General features: G+C 48.6%; 1 protein-coding gene across 7 annotated transcripts in view; it reads left to right on the plus strand.

The window, feature by feature from the left end:
* Positions 1-20364, plus strand: part of LOC141220357 (transcription elongation factor A protein 3-like) — a 166680-nt gene that overhangs the window by 61488 nt on the left and 84828 nt on the right. For all 7 annotated transcript variants that reach the window (XM_073666285.1, XM_073666299.1, XM_073666307.1 and 4 more), the window contains one exon: positions 3050-3118. In XM_073666285.1, the coding sequence (XP_073522386.1) occupies positions 3050-3118 (69 nt within the window). The remainder of the gene's footprint in view (positions 1-3049; positions 3119-20364) is intronic.

Consider the following 20364-nt stretch of genomic DNA (forward strand, 5'->3'; position numbering starts at 1 on the left):
AATGGTGACCAGCACTGTTTATAGTATTTTAATAAAGCCAGTTTGAAATGCAAAATCCATGCACATTATGTTTAGCTAGGGTAACAATAAAATTACATTTCATACAAATCCCATTTATCAGGAAGAGGAATGCATTATTAATTTATAGGCCTTACCAGATAACTATCTCTGTTGTCCCTTCTACTAAATGTATGTTGTGATATAAATGCCATGCATGCCTAATTTTTATTACATGTTTTGAACACTTTTGCTGCCTTGTTAAGGACTGTGTAAATTAGTCTTTGCATGAAATGCAATAATGTTTACAATGATTGGGCAATACATTTTTGAAGAAACCTATCAAAGGCTTTGAACCAGTTTTCTGGCATAAAAAAATCACTAATTTTGTTGCACATAGTTTTTGCACAAAAGTTTGTAACTTTTTGTAATTTTACTCCACTTTTGAAATATACATGGAGTAAGTTAATTGCAACTTATTAAAAAGTCACAATTCCCACAAAAATTGGAGAAACAGCAGAAGTGTGTTATAGCTAAGAATTTCCCAAATTTATAAAACAGTATATGATGTTTTGATACATTTGGCTCAAATAACAGTTATGCAGCATCAAACAAAACGGACTTAAAAAATTCCCTCATAATGAATTTCCCCATGACATGTACCACCTGGAATACTTGTATAAGGGGTTGAGAACCTAGGCTCCAGGTAATTGAAGTATATTACAAATTTTAAAGGGGTTTCCCACATTAACATAATGTAACACTAGTGGGTGTGGACCCACTGCACCACGGGTCGGGCTTATCCTGGAGGGGCATGAATAAGTGACTACCGAGTATTCACTAGAGCCTCTGATGGGGAGGATAGGCTTTGCCGCCGGTAGTCACCAGGTACCACTCCAGGGTAGTCCCCGGGTCTGCAGCAGCTTACCAGAGGGTCAGAGACGCGGGTATGAAGTACAGGAGGGAGAAACAAAGGTGTAGTCAGACAGACCGAGGTCTGGGAAAGCAGCACAGAATCAGTAAACGTAGCTGAGGTCAAGAGCAGGGAGGTCAGACAGGACGGTTAAATAAACCGAGTCAAAAACTGGAGAGTCAAAATACACACAAGCATAAGCGTGGTGCTAGGAACCAATGGTTGGGCACTGAGTGGTGGGAGGAGCTGCTTAATATAGGACCTAGTGGCATGGGATAGGCAGGGGAACCTAATCTCTGCAGGACACAGCAGGGTTAAATTCCTGCAGAGACTGGCCATGCCCCTCTAAGGCCAAATGGAAGCAACATTCTCTTGCAGCAATGCAGAAGAGTCCTGCAAGCTGCAAAACTCAGCGAGCTGACCTGACCGGAGGAGATGTGCGGTGACCATGGTGAGTAGTGCGGCACTGAGGAGGCCATCAAGTTACCGCTGTGACACAAAACTTGTCCCTAATGGCATTTAGAGATATAAAATAATGAACTCAGCAGGTATCCACCCTCCCCGGGTCCAGTGACAGCTCTCCACCACTGCTTCGATCAACACTTCGACGTCAACACTGGTCTTTGGCTGCAGTGTTGACGTCAATGACTACTGTGCACATCACCACTGCAACCAATCACTTAGCTCAATGGCTTGTGCCATCTACATCAGAAGATACATTGAGCTCAGTGATTGGCTGCAGTGGGGATGTGTGCTGTAATTATAAATGACAACATTGCAGCTAATGCACAGTGATTGTAGGAGCGAAGGGGGGCTGTCACTGGACCCGAGGAGGGTGAATACTTGCTGTGTTTATTTTATTTGTATAAAAGCCTTTGGGCACAAGTTTTGCTAATGTGCAAATCCCCTTGAAGACTTGTAACATACTTCAGTTACCTGGAGCCTAGGTTCCCAACCCCTGATACAAGTGCTCGTAAGTGGAATATGCCATGGGGACATTTCATTATGAGGGAATTCATGAAGTCTGTTTCAGTTTTGCTTGATGCTACATATCTGTTATTTGAGTTGAATGTATCAAATCATCCCACAGTGTTTTATAAATTTGGCAAATCTTTAGATATAACACATTTTGTTTATTAAAACTTAAACAGTAACTGTTGTTTTTATTTTTATTTCATAAATCAATAGTACACCTGAAAATAAGCAACTTTGTAATATATCTTATCTGAGAAATCTGCTTCTTTCTCTGCCAGAATTGATCAGTCATTATCTAAATTCTCAATTCTGAGGTAAAATCTGTATTCAGTGAAGACAGACTTTCCCATTACTGAGATAGGAGATGGCAGCTACTACTGATAAGATTCTAGCTGGATTGTACAGGGAGGAGGGGGGCTCTGTCTCTAGCTCCTTCCTCCTCCCATCTACATAGAATCTCATCAGTACCAACTAATATCTCCTATCTCAGTAATGGGAAAGTCTGTCTTCACTGAATACAGATCTTACCTCAGAATTGAGAATTTTAATAATGGTGGAACAAATCTGGCAGAGAAAGAAGCAGATTTTGTCTGATAAGATATATTACAAAGTTGCTTATTTTCAGGTGTACTATTGATTTATGAAATAAAGATTAAAATGACGTTTACACTTAGCCTTCTCCTAAATATGCCACACCTGCATCTACAATGTTGAATACGTAAAAATTCATCCTATGTCATTTGTACACTGTGTCGACACACTTTTACAATGAAGTACAAACTTGCAGTGTGTAAACCCAGCCTACGATTACAAAATAGAAAAAGAAGTTCCAGCTGATTGAGCCGTCCTGTCCATCAACTCTAGCAGCATTGGGAAAAACTGTCCATGGGTGGAGCCAGACTAGACTAGTCTCTGGTTCTGGTCCCTGGTCAGATCTTCTGTGTTTCAGAGGAAAACGTATCTGCCTACAATTATGCAGCCATGCTTTGATTCATGCTGCTGATGGTTTGATCAGCATGAATCAAGTGAAAGTTTCCCTTTAAATGTTGATAACTATGATTGTTGTAGAGATGTACAGAAGCTGGCACAGCTCTTTCCAATCCCTGAGCATATGACACATTCATATGATTTCCTCTTTCATCACAAGACTTCTTTCTCTTGCAGTGACTGTCCTGAAAGTCAATCTCAATCGCAGAGCCAGCACAAAACTTCCAAGGACTCAAAGCTAAAACGGTAAAGCTTTCTATACCTGGCAACAGACATATAGGGCCTGATCATTTAGACTTAGTGAAGACGTGCTGGAGTAAGATGCGCCTAATTCATTGCAAGGTGCATGCGTATTAATACATGAAGCGCGTCTTACAACTGATATGCACTCCCACCAGAAATGTTACTCCAGCAAGGGAATGGCATACATTACGGGCACAAATTACACTACAAAAGTGGCTTAAAGTGTAACTGTTTTTATTTCATAAATCAATAGTACACATGAAAATAAGCAACTTTGTAATATATGTTATCAGAGAAATCTGCTTCTATTTCTGGCTAATCTTTTATTCTCAAAATTCTCAATTCACATGTAAAATGTGTATTCAGTGAAGACAGATTTTTACATTACAGATAGGATGAGAACATTACTGACATAGAAGATGACAGTATCTACTGATAAGATTCTATGTAGAAAGGTGGTGCTGAAGGGAAAGTAGCAGGAAGGAGCTAGAGGCAGAGCTCCTTCCTCCTCTGGTCTAATAGAATCTTATCAGTAGAAACTGTCATCTCCTATCTCCATCTCCTATCTCAGTAATGTAAAAATGTCTTTATATAGATTGTCTGAATATGGATTTTACCCATAAATTGAAAATGAAAGCTTAATCCAGGAGGTGAAACAAGCAGATATCTATGATTACTATTGATTTATTAAATACAAATTAAAACAATGGATACACGTTAAAGAGAACCTGTAATCAGGATTATGCATGTTAAAATAAAGGCCATAATGGCTTTCTATATTGATTTAATAGATACCTTCAGTGAAGAAATTTGCAGTCTGGTTGTTAGCAAACCGAAACTTGTAATCATAATTAACTAAGCTTTGCATGCATTGGAGTGGGACTGTGGGTAGGGTCTTCGGCTTTGCCCTGACTGCTTCGCTGCCTCTGGTGTCTGCATCTTCTTCTTGTTTTAAATGTCACACTGGCACTATTCTAGCCATGGGCGGTACTTGCGCAGATTGATCTAGCTGCGGGCTGCATTAAAATGGCACCAGTGGCAGAGCATGTGCAGACTGAGATCTCGGTTTGTCATTGAGCCGAGATCTAAAACTGCGCCTATGCCACCACCGACGCCATTTTCTAGAAGGCTGCCAAAAGATCAATCTGCGCAAGTGCCACCCACGGCTAGAATAGTGCCAGCGTGATGGTGCAGGCTGAAGTTATCTTCAAAAACAGTACAAGAGCACAGACTTCCATAAACAAACTGAGACTCCTTGCAGTTTATCATGGGGTTTCTTTCGTTTCTAAATAGAATGTTTACAAATATATTATTATATGAAAATGAAAGGTATAATCTGACTATGGTGCCCAAGTTTAAGGGGTTGTCCAGGACTTTAACATTGATAGCTTATCCTTAAGATGTCATCAATGCCTGATCGATGAGAGAGTGTGACACCCGGCAGCCCCACTATTCAGCTGTTCCTGGTGCTGGCGGTAGTTGGAACTACTCAGTTACGAAGCTGCATATCAACATCAACTGTATTGTTGCCACAGCTCAGTACTGCATATCTGAGACGTATTCGCATCAATAGGGGGCGGATGTGCATTACCCGGCAGCGGCCACTATTTCGTTGACGGAACTGTGCTGTGCAGCTCCACAACTGAGCAGTTCCAGCCACCGTCAGTGCCATGAATAGCTGATAGACGTGGGTGCCGTCAATGTCAATCAGACATTGATTTATCCTAGGGATAGGCCATGAATATTAAAGCCCCGGACAACCCCTTTAATGTGGGAGGCAGTTCCTACTTTCCTATTAACTTAAACAGGACACAAAAAAATATGTATTTTTGTGACTGATTGCTGGCTGCACAGCAGTTTATCAATCGCTGATGACAGGGGCATGAGGAAGTGGCTAGATGAGGTGTAGCGCTACATTCAGGATACAGTACACTTCTAACTGTATTTTTTATTGCTTCTATTTGGCAATTGAACCAGTATACCTTATTGAAGAGAGGAACTGTCCCGATTTTTTGCTAATCTGACATAGGGCGAGATAACCTTGATGACAGATCAGTTTTACTAATTTACTATCCATAAATGTCCATATATATATGTAGCGCCCCGAGGGCTCGGTTGCTACAGGGGTATTGCACCTCACCCAGAGGTGTGATATTCCACTCCCAGGTAAGGATGGAGTATGGACCAGGACTCAGTTAGCTGCACACACACACTCACCCCATTTCCGGGGGACAGCTCGACGGTGCTCCCAGCTGCGGGCACAACTGACCATGTCCCTGGCTGGACTGGGGAGGGGGGAGAGAACCCAGTGATGTAGGAGCAGAGTGAGGCGGTTTCTGGAGCACAGGAAGGAGCTCATTGGGTGCAGGTCACCTGAGCTCAGACACAGAGAAGCAGATAAAAGGTGGGAGCCATCTTAAGTCGGGGAGTAGTTCAGTCAGAGCAGAAAGGAGAGAGAGCTGACAGGGAGCAGCGGCTCAGCCTGAGCTCAGCTCCACGAGGCAGGCCTAGAGAGAAGGCCGGGGCCGGAGAGGAGAAGAGAAGAAGGAGAAGGAAGGAAGGAGAAGAGACAGAGGAGTGGAAGGGCTCCAGAAACCAGAAGGCAGAAGGGACTCTTAAGAGTTCAGAATGGTCAGCAACCGTTGCATACCCCATTATACCGGGTGAAAGGGTCAGGCTGTGGAAAGGTGCCAGATCCCTAAGTTGGTGGAGGCGAATCTACCCTCAGCCAAGAACCGGAGGTTGTGACCATTTATTGGTGCGACCCCCCGCTAAATCTGCTAGGAAGGCACCATATAGGATAGCGGGAAGTTAAGGCCAACGCTTACCCGACACGGTCCGCGGTAGCCGGACAGAAGTCAGGACACTGGTGGGGCACGAGAGGCCAGAGAAAGGACAGAAGGGGATCCTGTGCCATACTCCTGAATTGCCTGGGGGTTGACCGAGCTCCACACCTGGTGGACGCAGCATGGCTCGGGCAGTCCTTGCTGACAGAAGTGACTTGAGTAACAACTGTGAGTAAAAGACCCTGGACTGCATCTTTGGACTCTGTGTGATTTCTGCTGCGCCGGCACCATCACCCCCAGCATCCACCTACACTGCCCTGAGGCTACACTCTTCCCTTGGGGAGTTATCCTACCCCTGTGCTGCACACCAACACCAGCCTCGGCGGTCTGCCTCGCAGCGGCGGTTATCCCTGACCGCAATCCACGGGTGGCGTAGTCGGACATTTAAAGCACTGATTGATAGACTGCCACAATTTGGTCTGACCACCCTGAGCCACGGGATCGGGTTGCCACTACTACCCCCAGCATTGTACAGAAGCCCGGCTCCGAGTACCCCACGGCCCAGGGGGTGAGTCATATACACACACACATATATACAGTATATATATATATATATATATATATATATACAGTATGTATATGTGTATAATATATATAAAAATATATATATACACATACATACATGCAGTGGGTATGGAAAGTATTCAGACCTCTTTACATTTTTCACTCTTTGTTTCATTGCAGCCATTTGGTAAATTCTAAAAAGTTCATTTTTTTTCTCATTAAAGTACACTCTGCACCCCATCTTGACTGAAAAAACAGAAATATAGAAATTTTTGCAAATTTATTAAAAAAGAAAAACTGAAACATCACATGGTCATAAGTATTCAGACCCTTTGCTCAGTATTGAGTAGAAGCACCTTTTTGAGGTTGTACAGCCATGAGTCTTCTTGGGAATGATGCTGTAATACACAGGTGTCAGAATGCAATGCGCAGAGTCACAAAATGAGGGCACTCAAATAGCTATAAATAATTTATATATGTACATATATTAAACAAGCTGACAGGGGTTAGTAATGAGAACACTATCACAATAGCAATAACAATGGTAATAACACACAATGCATCACAATAGCAATAACAATAGCAATAAAATCCTTCTCTAAAATACTGTATCTAGCCCAAATATGGGATTAGCACTGAAGTCCATTGGTTCTGCAAATGGCCCTAGCGGGGGTCTCCGGTTATTCCCGCTAGGCCTTTAAGTCTTTTTCTGACAAAGTCAATTAGATCCCGTTTGGCTTGATCCACCTCACCCGTCCCCCTCCCAACCTGATACCCTAAACCCGATTGTTCCCGGTATGGTGAGGGAGCGGATGAAGTGACAGCCCTGTTCAGTGATGACACTCGTCGGCTTCTGCTGACGAGATCTCTCCGGCACGACTCGTTTCTCTCCTTTCTTTTTTCATGTCAATCGGGGCGGTTTACCACGTCGTGGGTAGGAGGGTCTTGTACATTTCCTTAATGTCATATCCAAGTCCCGGTCCTCCTCCGTAGCCGTGACACCCGAGAGACCGCTGCACTGAATCCCGCGCTCGTTCACCGGCAGCCACCCGTCTTGCCTTATGGGTCTCTCACCCCGGTCTCTCTCGCTGGTTCCTTCAGCACGTCCAGCCTGCGTCACGTCTCTCTCTGTGTCTTGCGCCGAAATCACCTCAGGCACTGCGCCCTCGACCGTTAAATTTTGAAATCCTCTGCTGGAGGTCACCTGACCTAGTCCGGCGTGCAAACTTGAAATGCTCACTAGATGGCGCTCTCTCTCCTTATTACATACATCTTGCATTGATTCTCTGAAAGATTTTTCTCCTTCTATTACATTCCTCCCTCATTTTTGATCGCCCGGGCGAGTGGATTTTTGCGAGATCGATGCCTCCTTCGAGGCAGCATAAGTTCAGACAAGAGTTGAGCACACTCTTCTATTTTCTGTTGAATCTGAGATCAGATAATCTCCTCTTGAGCATATCGGTTAGGAGGGATCCCGGCATCAGCCCGTTCGGTTCTGTGGGGTTCCTCCTGCGAAGGTGATTCCGGGGTATCGTGATAAATCAAGCAGTGAAGATTGTAAATCGCCTCCTGATCCATTTTGTATCTCACTTGGGACTGAAGGGCTCAATTGCATTATAGCCCATCCTTCTTTGTCTTCCAGAGTCACCATGTGTGGCGCTTCAGTTAGCTTTTCCGCAGGCTCAATTCTGTTACAGTCCTCTGCTTCGGATGAACAGGATCGTAGCATATTATGGTGCAACACCCTAGATGTCGTGGCATCACCCCCTTCTGGCCTAACCTCGTAGACTGAATTCTTTGGATGGATCTGCTTCACCACTCGATATGGTACCACCTCCCAACGATGGTCTAGCTTACTCCCAACCGGTTTGGCCCTTACTAACTCACGATCTCCTGATCAAAGTGGGCTCACTGAAATCGGGGGCCACCCTGTATGCTCTATTTCCTGAAATTTCTGCGCAACCAGCTTTCTCACTGTATGAAGCCACGGTCTGTGTTCTCGAATGCAGGTACTCGGACTGTTGTACGGACCGGAATCTTCTGAGTCTAGCTCCAGCTCAGTAATCTCTTGTCCATTCCTTCCAAACAGCAGCATATAGGGTGTGTAACTAGTAGTCGCATGAACGCGATTATTATACACCCACACCAACTCGGACATGAACTCAGGCCATTTCATTTTCTTGTACTCTTCCGTAATGTCTGCAACAAGGTTCGTTTGAAGCGCTCACATGCCCCATTTACCTGGGGGTGATGGGGCATTGTTCGAGATCTGTTGATCCCATAGATATGATATATGTAATGCACACGCCCGGGCTGAGCGGCGTGTGCGTGTGATTCCACTAGACCGTGCTGGAGAGTGAATGCCTGGAGGGGCGTAACTAGGTATTCACCCGATCCGACCAGGGTTGCACGACGGCATACGACGCCAGTGCACCCAGGAGGAACCGAGCAGAGGGACCAGGTGCTACTCCAGGACAGACCCCGGACACGGCTGTTGACCCACACAGGGGAATACAGGAACAGACTGGTTAGGCTGGCACACAGACTGGTGGGAATAGGCAGGCACGACTGGTATGCGGGCAGGCGGGTATGCAGGCAGGGGGGTACAGGCAAGCACGGCTAGAGTGCAGACAGGAAGGCACTAGCAGGCAGGAACACAGGCGGGATAGGACCCAGTACACACCGGGACTCTGGAACAGAACCACAGATGTGGCAGACAAACACAGCAGAGTGAGGCCGCCCAGAGAGGTGAGCGAGAGCAGGGCAGGACGAGACCACCTGGAGCGGTGAGTAAGAGCAGAGCAGGACGAGACCGCCTGGAGCGGTGAGCAAGAGCAGAGCAGGACGAGACCGCCTGGAGCGGTGAGCAAGAGCAGAGCAGGACGAGACCGCCTGGAGCGGTGAGCAAGAGCAGAGCAGGACGAGACCGCCTGGAGCGATGAGCAAGAGCAGAGCAGGACGAGACCGCCTGGAGCGGTGAGCAAGAGCAGAGCAGGACGAGACCGCCTGGAGCGGTGAGCAAGAGCAGAGCAGGACGAGACTGCCTGGAGCGGTGAGCAAGAGCAGAGCAGGACGAGACCGCCTGGAGCGGTGAGCAAGAGCAGAGCAGGACGAGACCGCCTGGAGCGGTGAGCAAGAGCAGAGCAGGACGAGACCGCCTGGAGCGGTGAGCAAGAGCAGAGCAGGACGAGACCGCCTGGAGCGGTGAGCAAGAGCAGAGCAGGATGAGACCGCCTGGAGCAGTGAGCAAGAGCAGAGCAGGACGAGACCGCCTGGAGCGGTGAGCAAGAGCAGAGCAGGACGAGACCGCCTGGAGCGGTGAGCAAGAGCAGAGCAGGACGAGACCGCCAGGAGCGGTGAGCAAGAGCAGAGCAGGACGTGACCGCCAGGAGCGGTGAGCAAGAGCAGAGCGGAGCGAGACTGCCGGAGCAGTGAGCAAAGGAGTCAGAGCGGAGCGAGACTGCCGGAGCAGTGAGCAAAGGAGTCAGAGCGGAGCGAGACTGCCGGAGCAGTGAGCAAAGGAGTCAGAGCGGAGTGAGACTGCCGGAGCAGTGAGCAAAGGAGTCAGAGCGGAGCGAGACTGAGCAGGGGGAACAGGGCTCTGCTCACACGGAACAGACAGGAAGGGAAAGGCAGAGCCAGATACCCACAAGGTACTCGCAGTGAAGTAGCGAGTGGACCACAAACACACAAACGGGAGTACAGAGACAACAAGCAGGAGTTAGGTACGAGTTCAGACTCAGCAGAAAAAGGAAAGGAACGGACATAGAGGCAAAACAGGTAAAGGATAGGAGAGAGTTCAGACTGGAACTGAGTGTACGGAAGAGACCGACACTGCAGCGGGATACAGGAGCGGGTCTGGGAATACGGCCCCCAGAGAGGCGGGACGAACAGGCAAGGAGCGTGTTCAGACAGGACAGACAAGATACAGGAGCGGGTCTAGGTAATCGGCCCCTAGAAGGCGGGAGGAACAGGCTAGGAGCGAGTTCAGACAGGACAGACAAGATACAGGAGCGGGTCTAGGTAATCGGCCCCTAGAAGGCGGGAGGAACAGGCTAGGAGCGTGTTCAGACAGGCCTGGAAATACAGCCTCCAGGATAGGCAGACAAGAGAACACAGAACGGGACCTGGCACCTTCAGAGTGCAAGCACACACTGAATGAAACACAATGCTCAGGCAGGGATTGATTGGAGCAGCTGGGTTATATACCAGGTGACAGACAGCAATAGGCTGAGGATGCACAAGGGGTGTGACCCACAGCAGGTACAAAAAGCAGGAAGTGATCGGGCGCTGCCCTTAAGCAACAGAAACAGACACAAACAGACAGTATAGAGGGAAGCCAGAGAGACATTCTGGACTAGAGATCAAGTGCGCGCTCTTGCACAGTGAGAGATGGACCACCATGCAAGGGCACCGCCAGGTATGTTACAATACCCCCCCCCTTACGCCCCCTCTTCTTCAGGCCTGCCAGAATCTTCCGCAGGGAATTCGAGGGCCAATCCTTCACTTTAAGGAGATCACTCCCACTGTCCACAGGAAAAACTGGTCTCATCTGGTTAGCTAGGATGCTACCTCCTATCCAGCCATCCTCAGCAACAGACGAAACGGGTGGAGTACCAGGAACAGCACACAAGGAAGTCTCTCTCCACATATTTTCAGGTGGCACCCCAGAGGGTACAGGAGACAACTGGAAGTCCTCCACCGGGTTGGAGGGGAGCAGAGACTTGGGGGTAAACTCTGCTTCGAGGTTGATCTTGTCAAGCTCACAGGAAGAAATAGACGGGTTATCAGGTACAGGATGAGGAAAAATCACTGTCTCTTTGTTATCTGGTGGTATCCCGGAGGATTCAGGAAACAACTGGAGGTCCTCCGCCGGGTCAGAAGAGTGCAGAGGCTCGGAGAAAACATCTGCTTCAGAGTACACTAGGTCGGACTTGCTGGACGAAGCGAGTGAGGTATCAGGTACAGAGTATAGGAGAGTCTCTGTCCTTTCGCTACCAGGTAGCACCCCGAAGGGTTCTGGAGACAACTGGAGGTCCTCCGCCTGGTCAGAGGGGTGTAGAGACTCATGGGTAACCTCTGCTTCAGAGTACACTAGGTTGGACTCACTGGACAAAGCGAGCGAGGTATCAGGTACAGAGTATAGAAGAGTCTCTGTCCTTTCGCTACCAGGTAGCACCCCGAAGGGTTCCGGAGACAACTGGAGGTCCTCCGCCTGGTCGGAGGGGTGTAGAGACTCATGGGTAACCCCTGCTTCAGAGTACACTAGGTTGGACTCACTGGACGAAGCGAGCGAGGTATCAGGTACAGAGTATAGGAGAGTCTCTGTCCTTTCGTTACCAGGTAGCACCCCGAAGGGTTCTGGAGACAACTGGAGGTCCTCCGCCTGGTCGGAGGGGTGTAGAGACTCGGGGGTAACTACCACTTTGGGGTACCCATTGTCAAGCTCACAGGACGGAGCGGACAAAGTATCGAGTACCAGGTGTAGAGAAGTCTCTCTCCATTTGTCATCGAGTGGTATCCCGGAGGATTCAGGAGGCAACTGGGGGTCCTCCGCCAGGTAGTAGAGGTGCACAGACTCTGAGGTAATCACAGCTTCGGAGCATCCTTGGACATGCACACCAGTTAAAGTGGGTGAAGCATCTGATGCCGGGTGCAGGAAGTTCTCCTGTGTGGAGTCTGGATGGGCAGTAGTCTCTTCGGGCAGGAGAACTGGTTCACTACCCACGCACATTATCCGTTGGGGCTTCTCCGGGATACAGGGAGATGAAGCTTCAGTAGGGACTTCAAGGTTGGGGTCAGGAGGTCTCAGGGAGGACAGACCCTGGCGTGACGGCTTGCCTCTACGTCTAGCACGTCTGGACTGCCTCTTGAGGTTGGGAGAAGTATTCCGGAGAGCGTAGTCACCCTGTGAGGATTCTGGGTGTGCAGTAGTCTCATTGGGCTGGAGGACTATTGCGCTACCCACACACATTACCCATCGGGGCTGCTCCGGGATATTGGGAAGTGAAGCTTCAGCAGGAGCCTCCGGGTTAGGATCATCGAAGACCATTAGAAAGGCCACCAGGAAGGCCATTATGTCCAGGACGATAGGATCCTGTGTTTCCCATAGGGGGGTTGATCCATTCCAAGGCATCACCCGCTAGGTTAGACATAATGAATGCCACCTTAACCCGATCGGTGGGAAAACATAGAGGGTAGAACTTGAAGTGTAGCATGCATTGCTCCACAAATGCACGACTTTGTCTTGGATCCCCATAGTAACGTGGCGGATCCGCAGGAACGAGAGCAGATAGATCCATCTGGACGGGTGCGTAATTAGCCAGGAACTCAGCTAGAGAAAAAAAAATTGTATTTATTTATTTTTAATGCATGTATTCGCTGGAAAACGTCTCAGAGAGCGAAGGCCGTGGGGCTCAACGGGAACCATGGCCTGAGCATGCTGTAATGCACACGCCCGGGCTGAGCGGCGTGTGCGTGTGATTCCACTGGACCGTGCCGGAGAGTGAATGCCTGGAGGGGCGTAACTAGGTATTCACCCGATCTGACCAGGGTCGCACGACGGCATACGACGCCAGTGCACCCAGGAGGAACCGAGCAGAGGGACCAGGTGCTACTCCAGGACAGACCCCGGACACGGCTGTTGACCCACACAGGGGAATACAGGAACAGACTGGTTAGGCTGGCACACAGACTGGTGGGAATAGGCAGGCACGACTGGTATGCGGGCAGGCGGGCATGCAGGTAGGGGGGTACAGGCAAGCACGGCTAGAGTGCAGACAGGAAGGCACTAGCAGGCAGGAACACAGGCGAGATAGGACCCAGTACACACTGGGACTCTGGAACAGAACCACAGATGTGGCAGACAAACACAGCAGAGTGAGGCCGCCCAGAGAGGTGAGCGAGAGCAGGGCAGGACGAGACCGCCTGGAGCGGTGAGTAAGAGCAGAGCAGGACGAGACCGCCTGGAGCGGTGAGCAAGAGCAGAGCAGGACGAGACCGCCTGGAGCGGTGAGCAAGAGCAGAGCAGTACGAGACCGCCTGGAGCGGTGAGCAAGAGCAGAGCAGGACGAGACCGCCTGGAGCGGTGAGCAAGAGCAGAGCAGGACGAGACCGCCTGGAGCGGTGAGCAAGAGCAGAGCAGGACGAGACCGCCTGGAGCGGTGAGCAAGAGCAGAGCAGGACGAGACCGCCTGGAGCGGTGAGCAATAGCAGAGCAGGACGAGACCGCCTGGAGCGGTGAGCAAGAGCAGAGCAGGACGAGACCGCCTGGAGCGGTGAGCAAGAGCAGAGCAGGACGAGACCGCCTGGAGCGGTGAGCAAGAGCAGAGCAGGACAAGACCGCCTGGAGCGGTGAGCAAGAGCAGAGCAGGACGAGACCGCCTGGAGCGGTGAGCAAGAGCAGAGCAGGACGAGACCGCCTGGAGCGGTGAGCAAGAGCAGAGCAGGACGAGACCGCCAGGAGCGGTGCAAGAGCAGAGCAGGACGAGACCGCCAGGAGCGGTGAGCAAGAGCAAAGCGGAGCGAGACTGCCGGAGCAGTGAGCAAAGGAGTCAGAGCGGAGCGAGACTGCCGGAGCAGTGAGCAAAGGAGTCAGAGCGGAGCGAGACTGCCGGAGCAGTGAGCAAAGGAGTCAGAGCGGAGCGAGACTGCCGGAGCAGTGAGCAAAGGAGTCAGAGCGGAGCGAGACTGAGCAGGGGGAACAGGGCTCTGCTCACACGGAACAGACAGGAAGGGAAAGGCAGAGCCAGATACCCACAAGGTACTCGCAGTGAAGTAGCGAGTGGACCACAAACACACAAACGGGAGTACAGAGACAACAAGCAGGAGTTAGGTACGAGTTCAGACTCAGCAGAAAAAGGAAAGGAACGGACATAGAGGCAAAACAGGTAAAGGATAGGAGAGAGTTCAGACTGGAACTGAGTGTACGGAAGAGATCGACACTGCAGCGGGATACAGGAGCGAGTCTGGGAATACGGCCCCCAGAGAGGCGGGACGAACAGGCAAGGAGCGTGTTCAGACAGGACAGACAAGGTACAGGAGCGGGTCTAGGTAATCGGCCCCTAGAAGGCGGAAGGAACAGGCTAGGAGCGAGTTCAGACAGGACAGACAAGATACAGGAGCAGGTCTAGGTAATCGGCCCCTAGAAGGCGGGAGGAACAGGCTAGGAGCGTGTTCAGACAGGCCTGGAAATACAGCCTCCAGGATAGGCAGACAAGAGAACACAGAACGGGACCTGGCACCTTCAGAGTGCAAGCACACACTGAATGAAACACAATGCTCAGGCAGGGATTGATTGGAGCAGCTGGGTTATATACCAGGTGACAGACAGCAATAGGCTGAGGACGCACAAGGGGTGTGACCCACAGCAGGTACAAAAAGCAGGAAGTGATCGGGCGCCGCCCTTAAGCAGCAGAAACAGACACAAACAGACTGCATGGAGGGAAGCCAGAGAGACATTCTGGACTGGAGATCAAGTGCGCGCTCTTGCACAGTGGGAGATGGACCACCATGCAAGGGCGCCGCCAGGTATGTTACAATATAACTCATCCATGACTCGCCCTTGGAAGCAGGCCCCTTGGTCAGAATGTATCCGCTGCGGACACTCATATATCCGAATGAAATCTTGACAAATGGCCTTGGCTGCGGTTTCTGCCGTCTGATCCCGAGTAGGTGTCACCACTGCAAATTTGGTGAAGTGGTCGGTCATTACTAAACAATGCCAGTAGCCTTTGTATGAAGCTCCGATCGACAGATAATCGATCATCAGAACCTCTAATGGTGCAGAAGTTCAGATGGTCTGAATGGGAGCTCTTTGTTCAGGAGGCTTGCTCAATTCACATTGCCGACACTTTCGGCAAACTTCTTTGATTTCTTCCCGCAGTTGGGGCCAATATACCAGTTGTTGTAACCACCAGAAAGTCTTCTCCACGCCGAAATGGGCACCTCTTCCATGAGCCTCCTGGGTAGAGATGAGCGTTGTTCTACTCGAACTGTTCGCCAATCTCAAATTCGAGCTGTTTTGGGCGGTGTTCGAGCCGTTCGGCGAACACGAACAATTTGAGAAAAATTCGGCTGTTCGAGGTTATGTTCAATAACTGTTCGTGCACCAAAATCATAACTGGATTTTTTCTCAGTAATGATGAAAATTAATGTTAATTCGCAGTTTGAGTGTACAGCGGGGTGGGGGGAGGGGCAGGGGATGGATCTCTGCAGGAACAATGAAGATCTCCATTTTTTTTTCTCTTTCCCGCATTTGCAGTGGGGAGGTGCAATCTGTCAGCCTATCAGCAGCGCACACACGGAGCGAAGTGCTTTTTTTCACACAAGCAAGGGCATGTGTCATTGGCAGTGTATGTCACATGTCCTTGCCCTATAAGACCAAGCCATTTTCCCCGTCGCCACCATTTTCTCACTGCTGCAGCTGCGTGTTAGACGGCACCGCTGTTGCTGTGTGCGCTATACCTTGTTAATTTCAAGCCAATTTTCGCACAAATATACAGATAGCTTGGGAGTAGGGAATAGTTGTGATTGCAGTCCTTTTAAGGACTAGGTTACAGCATTTCCTACGACTTTTATCAGGGAGGTCTGTGCTCTTAAATAGATAGGTTGTGGGAGTAAAGACTAATTGTAATTGGAGTCCTTTTCAGGACTAGGTTACATGAGTTCCTATCAGTTTTTGCCAGGCAGGTCTGTGCCAGTGCTGTGCAAGTTTTTTTCACAGCATTTGGCTGAATCTAGCAAAGCTAATCCTTTTTGGCCTATTGCAGAGTGTGTTAGTCAGTGGAGTAGCCTATCTGTGTTGCAAGATATAACACCTGTGTATAGAATACCAATTTTTTACTGCACCTAGTGAAGTAAAATCTTTTGGGCATAGCATCATTCTATTAGTCCATCTATACTGACCTCCATCAGGTTGCAAACTTAATATAATTTTTTTCTGCATCTAGCTCTGAAAAAATATTTGGGCTTCTAGCAGTGTGTGGGACTTGGTCTATTAGTCCATCTATACTGACCTCCATCAGGTTGCAAATTAAAAATAATTTTTTTCTTCATTTAGCTCTGAAAAAATATTTGGGCTTCTAGCAGTGTGTGGGACTTGTTCTATTAGTCCTTCTATACTGACCTCCAGCAGGTTGCAAATTGAATATAATTTTTTTCTGCATCTAGCTCTGAAAAAATAGTTGGGCTTCTAGCGGTGTGTGGGACTTGGTCTATTAGTCCATCTATACTGACCTCCATCAGGTTGCAAATTAAAAATAATTTTTTTCTGCATCTAGCTCTGAAAAAATATTTGGGCTTCTAGCAGTGTGTGGGACTTGGTCTATTAGTCCATCTATACTGACCTCCATCAGGTTGCAAATTAAAAATAATTTTTTTCTGCATCTAGCTCTGAAAAAATATTTGGGCTTCTAGCAGTGTGTGGGACTTGGTCTATTAGTCCATCTATACTGACCTCCATCAGGTTGCAAATTAAAAATAATTTTTTTCTGCATCTAGCTCTGAAAAATATTTGGGCTTCTAGCAGTGTGTGGGACTTGGTCTATTAGTCCATCTATACTGACCTCCATCAGGTTGCAAATTAAAAATAATTTTTTTCTTCATTTAGCTCTGAAAAAATATTTTGGCTTCTAGCAGTGTGTGGGACTTGTTCTATTAGTCCTTCTATACTGACCTCCAGCAGGTTGCAAATTGAATATAATTTTTTTCTGCATCTAGCTCTGAAAAAATAGTTGGGCTTCTAGCGGTGTGTGGGACTTGGTCTATTAGTCCATCTATACTGACCTCCATCAGGTTGCAAATTAAAAATAATTTTTTTCTGCATCTAGCTCTGAAAAAATATTTGGGCTTCTAGCGGTGTGTGGGACTTGGTCTATTAGTCCATCTATACTGACCTCCATCAGGTTGCAAATTAAAAATAATTTTTTTCTGCATCTAGCTCTGAAAAAATATTTGGGCTTCTAGCAGTGTGTGGGACTTGGTCTATTAGTCCATCTATAATGACCTCCATCAGGTTGCAAATTAAAAATAATTTTTTTCTGCATCTAGCTCTGAAAAAATATTTGGGCTTCTAGCGGTGTGTGGGACTTGGTCTATTAGTCCATCTATACTGACCTCCATCAGGTTGCAAATTAAAAATAATTTTTTTCTGCATCTAGCTCTGAAAAAATATTTGGGCTTCTAGCATTGTGTGGGACTTGGTCTATTAGTCCATCTATACTGACCTCCATCAGGTTGCAAATTAAAAATAATTTTTTTCTGCATCTACAGTACCTCTGAAAAAATATTTGGGCTTCTAGCAGTGTGTGGGACTATTTGTATTAGTCCATCTATACTGACCTCCATCAGGTTGCAAATTCAAAATAATTTTTTTCTGCATCTAACCCAGCCAATAGTTTTGGCCTAATACCACAGTTTGGCCACTCAGCTCTGCTCGGTTACCATCCATTGTTTTTTTGTGCAAACAACTCCAGAGTTGTGAATTAGTTAACCACCAAAATGAGTGGAAAAAGGCCTGCTGCTGGTGGAAAGGGGAATAGGCGTGTTGGGAAGGGGAAAAAAGGTTGTGTCCGTGGGGTAGGTGTTAAAGCAACAGTAACATCTGCAGAAGAAAGACCATCTTCCAGCCAAACTAAAATGTCTACTTCTTTTAGCGGACAATGTGATAAGATCCCTTTCTTACGGCCACGCCAATCGCTACAAATTCCAGATGAGGCACAAAAACAGCAGGTGCTTCAACGGATATCAAGTGCTCCTTTAAGTGGGCTCTCCTCCACATCAACTTCAACATCACAAATACTCCAGTCCTCAAAGGTGTCACCCAAATCGCACTTGCTTCCTCACAGCTCCCAAATCTCCAGCTGCCCGTCTGAGTATGAGGTAGAACAGATGGTTGAGTCTGCAGAGCTGTTTACTCATACTATAGCCTGGGAATCAGAGGTCGACTCCAGCGCTTCTGTGAATCCAGACAAGGAAATGATCTGCACTGATGCCCAGAATCTTTATGAGTCGGATCCAGGACCAGACGCAGAAGGTTCTGACCATAATGTAGACCCTCATTCCCAAACTGTAACTCCTGTTGGTGGAGACAATGAGGAAGACGATGATAAGACTCAAATACCTGATTGGAGCGACAACTTTAGTTTTTTGTCAGGGCAGGAACAGGTTGGCTCTGAGGACGACGGGTGTGATAACGCACAGGGTGATGATGATGAGGTCGGAGATCCCACTTACTGTCAACCCACAGTCAGCCAAGAGATGAGGTCAGCAGAGGAGGTGGAGGAAGATGCTAGTGACGACGAGGTCAGGTTGCGCCTTCCTGGACAGAGACGTAGTACTGGAAGCACGTCAACAACTGCATCCTCAAACACAACTCTGCCTCTCACCACAAGTCGTGGTGGCTCTTCAGGTCGCATGGGTGCTAAGCCTTGCATAGCCTGGGCATTTTTTCAGATCGATAAAGATGACCCAACTCGTGTTATCTGTAACATTTGTCAGCAAAAGCTAAGTAGAGGCCAAAAAATACATAGTTTGAGTACTTCATGCATGAACCGGCACATGGACATGAAGCATAAGTTGCAGTGGGAAGCTCAGTGTGCTACAATGCGGCCTAGCCGGCCGGGCCAATCACCGTCTGCCATATCTTGTGCATCCGCGGCCTCTTCATCCTCTGTGACTGGGGGGACAGCAGTCACACCTGTTTTGGGGCGCAGACCTGCCACCTCTTTACCCGCAACAGCCAGCGTGATTGGCAGGTCATCATTTTCTTTGGAGGTGGTAACACCAGCTGGTGTTGAGCGCTGTCCGACATCGATAGCACCACCTTTGGATCAAGGCAACCTAACATGTCCGCCTGCATCTTCCTCACAGACCGGCAGTTTGCCGGGGACACCCTTATCAACCCCGTCTAAGCACAATAGCCAGCCCTCGGTCCCTCAGATGTGGACAAGTAAAAGACCATTTCCTCCTAGCCATGAGAAAGCTAAGAGGTTGAATTTCACCATCTGCAAGCTCTTGGCTACAGAAATGCTGCCTTTCCGCCTGGTGGACACAGAGGATTTTCGAGACCTTATGTCCGTCGCAGTGCCCCAGTACCAGATGCCCAGTCGGCACTACTTCTCAAAGAAAGGTGTGCCTGCGCTCCACCAGCATGTCGCACACAACATCACCGCTTCTTTGAGAAACTCTGTGTGTGACAGGGTGCATTTCACCACAGACACTTGGACGAGTAGGCATGGACAGGGGCGTTACATGTCGCTGACTGGGCACTGGGTAACTATGGTGACAGCAGGACAAGGGGCTGCTGTCCAAGTCTTGCCGTCCCCACGAGTTGTGCGTCAATCCTCTTTATGTCAAAGTTCCTCCACTGCTTCTGCCTCCTCAACCTCCTCTCGGTCTTCCACCTGCACCCAAACCCTGTCTGGTCATGCCACAAGCTTTCTAACTGCGCAGAAGGGATCCTGCACACCTCCTTACTATGCTGGCAGTAGGGCTCAACGTCATCAGGCGGTTTTTACATTGAAATGTCTGGGAAATGTGAGTCACACAGCTGAGGAGTTGTGGTCAGCTCTGGAGAACCAATTTCATGAATGGTTGTCTCCACTGGACCTGAAACCAGGGAAGGCCGTGTGCGACAATGCTGCAAACCTGGGTGCGGCCCTTCGCCGGGGCAATGTCACACACGTGCCTTGTATGGCTCACGTGTTGAACCTGGTTGTCCAGCAATTTTTAGCCCACTATCCCAGACTAGATGGCCTTCTGCAGAGGGCACGGTCGCTGTGTGCTCACTTCCGCCGTTCGCATCCCGCAGCTCAGCGACTTACATCTCTACAGAAGTCGTTGGGCCTGCCACTTCACCGGCTAAAATGCGATGTGCCTACCCGGTGGAATTCAACTCTG

This window comes from Phyllobates terribilis, unplaced genomic scaffold, assembly GCF_046119375.1.
Source record: "Phyllobates terribilis strain yellow unplaced genomic scaffold, ASM4611937v1 Scaffold_2__4_contigs__length_985480577, whole genome shotgun sequence".
Classification (NCBI taxonomy): Eukaryota; Metazoa; Chordata; class Amphibia; order Anura; family Dendrobatidae; genus Phyllobates; species Phyllobates terribilis.